At 38.0% G+C, this 9,506-nt stretch overlaps 1 protein-coding gene across 2 annotated transcripts; it reads right to left on the reverse strand.

Moving 5' to 3' along the window:
* Positions 1–1,964: 1,964 nt before the first annotated feature.
* LOC109066905 (SLIT and NTRK-like protein 4) lies at positions 1,965–7,108 on the reverse strand. 2 transcript variants are annotated; one of them, XM_019083919.2, is made up of 3 exons: positions 6,620–7,108; positions 3,803–6,145; positions 1,966–3,274 (listed from the first exon to the last, which is right to left on the reverse strand). In XM_019083919.2, exons 2-3 carry the CDS (start codon positions 6,104–6,106, stop codon positions 3,266–3,268), a joined length of 2,313 nt encoding a protein of 770 aa, XP_018939464.2. In that variant the 5' UTR covers positions 6,107–6,145; positions 6,620–7,108; the 3' UTR covers positions 1,966–3,265. The 2 variants fall into 2 exon arrangements, with proteins under 2 accessions (XP_042625672.1, XP_018939464.2); XM_042769738.1 differs by having other exon boundaries at positions 1,965–6,145.
* Between the last annotated feature and the right edge of the window lie 2,398 nt (positions 7,109–9,506).

Here is a 9,506-nt window from a genome sequence, read left to right on the forward strand (position 1 = left end):
AAGCCTGTATGCTCATATGCACCAGCCGGTTTCAGACCATAAAAACACCTGCATCTGGACATATCCACTTCAATTACAAGTTCCAAGGGTTCAATATGTCCAAATTGCCAGAGAAATGGTGCATCAGGTCCGCTGAGCTTATCGTTTGTGACTGTAATGAAAAAGGACTACATCTGAACATTCAGTATTGCCGTCGGCACTGTGCATGTTACTGCAGCTAAACACTTCTGCGTCAAATAGAGCAGAAACAGGTGACGAGGAAAGAGAGAGACGATGCCGTTCACACAAACTGTTTAATACTGAAGCGCTTGTGTTCAGCCATGGACCAATGACTTTTCTCCCTGGCTCATTTAATGCAGCTATATCCAACACTGTCAAAAGCGTGGTTGTCAAGGAAACATTATCTAGTATGAGTCACAAATTCACAGTTGTGCAGGGCCCCAATACAATCATTAATTAGTGCACTGGGAAGTCTCATTTACATGGAAACAACACAAAAAAAGTTTAACAACTCCCTTAAGCTTGGTCTTTCTAAAGAGAGCTTTACTGTAAACCATCCATCTTTAAATATCAAAGTGCGCTTACAGTTTTACACTTAAAAATGCCACATACTACCACAGAGGTATAATATTTTCCTTTAAGGCACAGTACACTGAATTCATGAACATGAACACACGCACACACACACACACACACACACATCTCAGCAGAACAAGATAATGTCTTCAAAACAAAACAGACTAAATAGTGGTGGTGGTTTATCAATCAAGGAATGTGAGCAATTCAGCAATCTTGGTTTCTTTATCTGCAAAAAGGATGATACCTAAAATACTTAATTAGGGGCGATCTGGGGCAAATTAAAAGTTTTTTTTTTTTTTTTTGATATTCAGAAGATCAAAGGTACTTTAATGTTCACTGTATGTTGTAGAGACTCATTCTTTCAGTTCAGCTATAAACATGGTTGTTAAGAAAACATGAGCTGGCATCAGCTGCAAATTCTAAAGTGTGCAAGCCATTAATATATTTAGTGTATAATGTATTGTAAATATAATAAATGTCACAAACCACACATCATGATAAAATACACTTAGTATTAGCACCTGTCATTCATATGTCATTCAACTTTAAACTAGTAACCGAAGATAAAATAAACATATCAGTTTAAATTAGGTTTAAAGACATCAAAACTTCAAATTACAGATGAAAAAAAATACAAATAAAAGTGTTATAAAGTCAAAACTTTTTTTTTCTCATACATTACAATTGCCCCAAATCGTCCCTTTTCACAAAGATCAAAACCTTGCAAAAAAAAAAAAAAAAAAAAAAAGATCCTTAAAATGCTGCTCAAATACTAAATCTTAACATGTCAGTGCAGACAGGATCCAGAATAGAATTCATCATTGTGAAGAAAAATCCCCCATCACACATTTGCACAAGTGGTGGTTTCTCCATAAACCTTTGCACATGTTGGCCTAACACGCCAAAATTTTATTTTAGACATGCAGTGCATCATGCATGATGTTTCGGATTCAGTACTTCATGTTTTAAATGAAGTATAAACGAGAAAGACTGTCAAGAGCATCTCTAAAGCACGATCCTGCTATCATCAAATGGAAACAAGCTTTTCGTTGTTGTTGTTGGTGTTTTTTTTTTTTTTTTTTTTTTTTCTGCTCACATTTCTCTCTCACACACACAACATCAATAACAGGCAATTCAACTAAAATGTATGGTTCTCTCATGTGACCATCAGCATCTTAGATTAATCTATTTTTGAAACTAGAGAAGGTAAGACCTGAACCATATACCAGCGAGCAAGAATGAGTGTTTAACTGCTTTAGTAAATTAAAAATCTACAAGACACTTACTGTAATTTACCAAATTGTCTGTAAGAGCATTCAGGGCTTTTTATTTGAGAAGCAACTTTAACGATCAACAAAACATAAAAAAAAAAAAAAAAAAAAAAAAAAAAAAAACAGAAAGAAAGAAAAGACAGCAAATTAGATTGGATTTTAATACCTTGACCTCAACAGGGTTGCACAATGAAATTAATAACCAATATACAGATTTCTCATGACTGATATAAAATTGTATTTATTTTATCTCTCATGGTACATTCTATTTTAAACAATCATTAACTTAATATTTTAAATAAAGACTGAATGAAATTAAGCCTTTTCTTTAAAAAAATTAAGCTCTCTCTTTCTGTAATAATAATTTGAACAGAAAACAAAGATTTTAAGCTAACATGATTGAGCATAATAATATTGCACATGAAAAGTGATATGATTCTGATCAAAGCTGTAGCCTTTTCATAAGGTTCATAAGTCTCACAGTCGATAAAACACAGTCCTCTCCGCAAGTACAATAAATTACAGCCAATTAGCACTTTATTCCCACAATGCATTTGCACTATCCAGAATCATATCACGTTAATGCACACTTATTTGGTTGCATATTGTTAATAAGAAACCTTTTACAAGTTGCTCTGGGATATAAGAATAAGCAAACTGTTAGACGTGATATGCTAGGAGGCCTCACCTCGTGCAACGTGACAGTGAAAATGACATCACCGTCATCTGTATGCCTCTGTCGGTCAGCCACCAGCAGAATTCAGAATGTAATTCAGGTCAGAAGAGAATTTTAGATTCAGAGCTCGAACTAAGAGACTGTATCACTTGTAGCATTCAAAATGTCCCTTGAAATTGTTAAATAGTACCAATAGTCTTTAAATAATTCTGCATAGAAAAATAAATTAAATATGACGTTAAACTACGAATTGACAGGTGACAGTGGTCATCAATGTTTTTTTTTTTTTTTTTTTTTTGATTTTCCGTATTTTTCTTGAATGTTTTTCTTGATGAGACTGTTGGATTAAATTGTTGACTGTTGTAATTTACACAACTGCCTCACAAATACAAATAATGTTGACTTACAAAATAAATCCAGATACGCTTACATGGCAAGCAGCTCTTTAGTTTCTCTTGAGTACATGAATGTCCTGTCATGTGCCATAACCAAACACTTCAAGAAGAATCACATTTCAGTAGAACGATATCAAATGGCTCTTTACAGGTAATTGGAATAATCCAAAATGTAAGGACGTTGGCTGTCAGTACCTTCATATATAATCAAATCCAAGAGTTTCATGTCCCCAAAAGTGGCAAAATATAATCCAAGAGAGGGGAGTCTGGGGTATTCCACCGCTTTCAAGCATTTGCCAACTTGCATTTCTTCCACTCCATTTGATTTTGTCATCCCAAGATGCCTAAAAATACTTCCAACCAAACACAATGAAGAAGGGTCAAAATGAAGTACACTCAACACTGTTTTATGACCCAATCATTTGGTAAAAACAAAGGTCAGTGGAATTTAATGGAATTCATAATCAATAGCAGCAAACTAAAAGTTTTTTTTTTTTTTTATGGATACTGACTGATGTGATTCTTAACTCTTAATGGCATCACAACATAAAAATTGTATATAATTTTAACACAGCCAACGATTCTAAGGGAGTTATGTTTTGTTTAATGAAACGTGTCGGGTATTCCATTGGTCATTAAGATTTGTCTTAAGGCACTTTTGTCATTACGGGGCAGGTGAAGATGATGTACTAGAATTTACTGAGGGCTGTCTGTTCCTCTAGTACTTGAAGGTAGTCTGGGGTCCCCATTTTTGCCTTTAGTTCATAATAATCACTTTTACGCTGCTCAATCACTATCTTACTGTGGTTGCCCCCTATTAATGATTTTTTCATTTTTTTGTCATGTGGTTTCTCGGGGTAACGGATCTCAAAGCCACTCACCCCTATACTGTTGAAATCCTTTTTGCTCTCCAAGTAGCTGTGGAGGAACATGCTGTCTCGTCGTGGTAAGAACTCATCCAGCTCGTCAATGGTGCTTAATCTGTTCCTGGGGTCCAGGGGTAGAGAGTCCTTGTCTTTGTCGGCACTGTTGTGTAACATCATTTTCTGTCTCTCTGAATCTACAAATTCGAAGCCCGACCCTGAGTCTCTAATTCCACATGTGTGAACTTTGCTCATGTGCTCGATGTTCTGTGTGATGAAGGTCTCCCCATCCAGGTCATCCTTCTTGTTAGATTTGTGATTGTGCCTCCTGATCTGGAGAGGCATGGAGCCGCACTCCTGGTTGCCGAGTCCCTCCTGTCTTCCCGCTGGCTTTTTGTTCCGTCTCAACACAAAGACCAGCAGGCAGAAGGCCACAAAGACAGTGAGGATCAAAACTACCAGTATACTCAATATCATAATAGACAAGGGCACAGGACCACTGGGGGGTGCCTTGCCAACTCCAGCAGGTGACAGCGATGTGAGGACAGGGGTGGCACTGGTCAGGATGAAAGGAGGCCTGGCTATGAGCTTCGGGCACATGATCTCATTTTTCAGCTCCCTCAGCTCAATGTTGGAGAATTGCACTGGAGACACACACTTGACCCCTTTGGCAGCGACCCCTTCATTCAGCTTTTCGAGCCAGAGTTTCAAAGCCACTAAATCGCAGGAGCATTCCCAAGGGTTCCCATCCAGGTCTATCTGAGTGAGAGATTTGAGCTGGTCTAGGACGCCACTCACAGGCAGAGTCATGAAGTGGTTGTTCTTTAGATTCAATCTGGCAAGAGAAACGCCTGCAAAGATGTAAGCAGGCAGGCTTCTGAGCACATTGTTATTCAGGTACAAGAGCTGCAAATTTGGCATGGAGTCAAATGTCCCGGCTAGCACCTCCTTTATGGTATTGTACTCCAAATAGAGATATTGGAGGTTACTAAGCCCGATAAACATTTCAGGGTGCAGCTGCTCCAGCTGATTTCCATTTAGGTATAGCCTACGGAGGTTGGTAAGATTTGCGAACACACTTTTTTGGACGGTGGATATTTGATTGCTGCCCAAATGTAATAAATCTAAACCTTCAAACCCTTGGAAGTCAGTGGGACGGATATCTCTGATGTAATTACCACTAAGGTGCAATTTCTTGGCATTTGGTGGTTTAGGTATAAGATCTGCTAGACTCTGAATGTTTCTTTCTTGACAGCTGACAATAATGCCAAAGTCAGAAGGGTGAGCTTTGCATGTGCAGGGCTGGGGGCAGGAGAGGGGAGGGATTCGCGTTTGATAGGACACAATTTGGCCAGTTTTACCAGCTGGGGTACCAGCGACAATCCCATTGACATATATTTTGGAGGGATTGGTAGTTTTGGGTGCTTTGGTCACTAAAGGTGCAATGGTTGAAGGTGCCACGTTAGACATGGTTAGCCCACCCTCAGGCTGGGAGGGGGGCATCCGTACATCAAAGTCACTTCCTGTCCCCATGGGGCACAGCTCCTGCTTATTAGTCTCCTTTAAGAGTCTTCCATACAGGTCACTTGGGGTCTCACAAATAGCCTCTCCAATGAAAATATTATAGGGCATATTCTCCAACCAGGCTTTCAAAGGCAACAAATCACAAGTGCAATTCCATGGGTTATCATCCAACTGCAGTTCCACTATCCGCCCAATGTGCTCCAGAACTCCAAGATAAGGAAGCTTCTGTATCCTATTTCCTCTTATGTCCAAGTGAGTAAGGGAGGCGAATCGGAAAATGTTCTCAGGTAGGCTTTGAATCAGATTGTCATTTAAAATGAGAACCTTCAGTTTATGTAATTTGTTGAAGGCTCCTTTCTCAATGAACTTGATTAAATTGTAGTCAGCCTGGAGGTATTCCAAGTTCTCGATCCCTCGGAATGTGTCAGCACGGAGCTCTTTTAACTCATTGTTATTTAAGTGCAACTGTTTCAATGCACTAAGCCCCACAAAGGCCCCTCCCTCAATGTTCTGGAGTTTGTTGTTCCCCAGCTGGAGTGAGACTGCGTGTGTGAAATTCACAAAAGAGTTGGGGTAAAGGATGTACAAAAGGTTGTTCTGGAAATTCAAATGGTAGAGGCTGGACACTGGCGGTTGCAGCTGAGTAGGTCTGTACACAGTTATTTTCTCACAGTTCACATAGAGGACGTTCTCGATGGACATGCAGGAGCAAGCGCTGCAGGTTTCAGCTCTGAGGTCCGAATCCGAGTCACAAAATGTACCCGATATGGAAAAGGCCAACAGAACAAGCAGCAGCATTTTGCCTTTTACAAATCCCCCAGTAAACCATTTAGTAACCTTAGAGGGGGGAAACAAACAAACAATCAAAACACATGCCTGTTTCCCATAGATAATCACAACAAATTACAACAACTTACATCAAAAATCCCTAAAAACACACAAATAACCACAAAAAAAACCTGCAAATTCCCTTCTGTATTCAAATCATAATAAAACATAATATATTAGCCTACACTGAAAATAAATTAATCTGTATGTACCAGCATTTCAATCCTAAAAAATTAGAGTTTTAATACACAAACGTATTGAGACTAACACCGCAATGAATCTACTGTATGCATCAGCGTATTTCTTGTGTTTCAGTGAATTGAAAGTGAGTGTGTGTGTGTGTGTGTGTGTGTGTGTGTGGTGGGGGTCTATCCATGGCATACAGAAGACAGTATCATCACCTTCAACAAAGACGTTATTTAAAATACAGTGCAGATAGATTATGACCTTATATGTATAAAAAGATAATAATTTAACACTCACCGGCAATGTTAATATGTCCTTCTTTTCAGATAACACCGGACACTGAGAGCGCCAAGAGAGGGACTATTCCCATACAGTTAGGTTCAGATTTCAGTCTCAGCCTCTCTCGTCAGGCTCCACTTGTACAAAACATATATTCTGTCATAAAATCCCAAGGTTACTGAGCTCTTTTGAGGCATCTCAAACACGACGCAGCGTATTTGCACTGAAAAATGTATTCGTTTCAAAACCAAAATTAAAATGATAATATAGCAAGTGGTGAAATCGGATACAAAACAAGTCCAACATTCTTCCGTTAAAAGAACTGAACATCAGTTTAGACGCAATTTGAACGGACAGTTCTCTCAACAGTTCAGGAAGAAAAAAAAAAAAAAAAAAAAAACACTGATACAGATCTTAATAAATTAATCGCAACAATCCATCGCTCGTCGCGGCTCAGCCCGATTACCGTAAATCGGAAATCGACTCCAGTTAATTCCTGCCGTTTTTATTATGAATATTCAGATATCAAAAAAAAAGAAGAAGAAAAAAAAAAAAAAAAAACAAAAAAAAAACTACGAGCTCTGATGTCAGACCGACGAAGAAATTAATAATTCAGCTGAGTAAAATGCTCGAAAAAGAGATGACAACCTACACCACATCATCAAAACAAAAAAAGCATTGTTGGTGCAGTCCTCGTCCGTGTAATAAGACCAGTCTTATAAACCAACTATTCCACCTCGTCCTCTTCTAAGTATGTTGGTTTTGTTGCTGCATTGAGCTTCCCACACGGTGAAGCCGGATGAGAGAAAATGCAGAGATGCAGAGAGAGAGAGAGGGAGAGAGAGAGAGGGAGAGAGGGAGGGAGAGAGGGAGAGAGAGAGAGAGAGAGTGGGGCGAAAATATTAAGGAACAAAATTCAACTTCAGTCACCCATCAAACACTCACTAGTGAACATATAACGCGCTCTGCCAGTGTCTTTCGTTGAGGGATAGCTGGAAATGGTGACGCGTAATCCTTAGTTGGATCCCGGCCAGTTCGAGCGCGCGTAACAGATTTCCTGACAGCAGCGCATATAATATATATATATATATATATATATATATATATATATATATATATATATATATATATATATATATATAATTTATTCTTTATTTTACAATATTTATATTACTCGCGCGCGTGCGCGAGTGTGTTAGAGAGAGAGAGAGAGAGGGAGAAGGGAGGGCGAATGACAGGTAGAACATATTGAAGAGCAACATTTAACTTCAAATGTCTCTGAAACACTCAATAGTGAACACTACAGACCTCTCTTTCTCGTGTGTTTTTTGTTGAGGGATCTCTGGAAATGGTGACGCGTAATCTCTAGCTGGATCACGGCCAGTTTGTACGCGCCTGGTTGCCTGGCAGCAGCAGGAGGATTTAACGCGTGGGATTCTTTATTTTCTTTATTTTACAATTCTAAGATTGCGTGGCTACACGGCACCGCATTCAGAAACTGCGGCAAAGTCACACACATTAGCTTGAGCTGTTGCGCGCACAGCAATACATCTTTATAGTTTGACAGTTCGCCAGGGATGGTAATTCATTATTGATAGACAACAGGTGCGCCGTTTTATCGACTTCTTATGTCTTTCCAATAACCTGAACATTGATTTGTGCTCATGCATGTGTTTAATTGACGTTATGCCGGGCATGATCCGCAATTGGGAGCAGTTATGATTAAACCTTGAAGATGAAATAGGAAAATAGCGGATACAGATGAAGCGTCTGTTGTGTCCACATTTTAATGTTGAACCATGAAGATAAAAAAAAAATAAGATCAAACACGGCGCCCTCATCTGGCAGAAATAAGTGAGATGTAGCTCATAACATGGATAGATTTTTTTAATTAATATTTGCTTTATATTTTAATCCATGGTACGCATGATGTGATAAAGGGGAAATAGGGTAAGCTGGTAAAAGGTGATTTTGTCACCATTTGTCTCAGAAACTGATTTCTGTCAAAAAATCCAGTTGAATAAATGTGTTTTTCTCTGTACTTGTTTGTTGGATTGTTTGGGGTAATCTATTGGAGAATAGTTTTTTTTTTTTTTTTTTTTTTTTTTTTTTTTTTTTTTTTTATGTAACATCAACTAAAATGCATACTGTATGTTGATGATATGTGAACACACTAATGATTAACTTAATAATGTAACAAAATAATTTAACTAAAACAAGGACAAGCATATTTTTCATAAATATCAGATCAGGAAAGTTGTTGTATACTTTACATTTACATTACATTTTATTAAATTATAAACTATTGTTTCTGACATCCAAAACAACAGAATGTTATTTTTTTTATTTTTTTGTTTTTAATGGTGCATGTGCAGAAAAGCCATCATAAATACATCTTTTTATAGACAAGACTCTATTTGTCTGTAAAGAAAAAAAAAATAAACTCACCCTGAGAAATATAATTTGGCGTATTGTGAAAACTTGACCCAATCATGCTACAAAGAGATTATAAAGTTAATTACATTGTGTGTGTGTGTGTGTGTGTGTGTGTGTGTGTGTGTGTGTGTGTGTGTGTGTGTGTGTGTGTGTCTGCGTTACTTTAAAACCATGTTTTAATATTCACATTGTAGAACACAGAGCTCATTTCAGCCTTATATAACATTTCGGAGCCTAAAACAACATCTGTTGGATAAACGTGAAAGAAAAGTAAAAGTGATTGTTTGCACTTTCTAATAGTCTGGAAAATTATTGAAGCTTATTGCTTATAGAGAGCCAAAAATCACAAGAAATTCCCGCCTCAACAAGAAGTAAAACAGCAAAGATCCCCCAGGGGCTTCGCTCAGTTATAAGCTGGGCAGCAATGTTGCACTTGTTCATATTTTGTATATTTCTGTTTATACCAAGG

Source organism: Cyprinus carpio, chromosome A14 (assembly GCF_018340385.1).
Source record: "Cyprinus carpio isolate SPL01 chromosome A14, ASM1834038v1, whole genome shotgun sequence".
NCBI classification, from domain to species: Eukaryota; Metazoa; Chordata; class Actinopteri; order Cypriniformes; family Cyprinidae; genus Cyprinus; species Cyprinus carpio.

Coding starts and splice junctions, on each gene's coding strand:
- LOC109066905 (XM_042769738.1), bottom strand. CDS start 6,106: ATGCTGCTGCTTGTTCTGTTGGCCTTTTCCATATCGGGTACATTTTGT.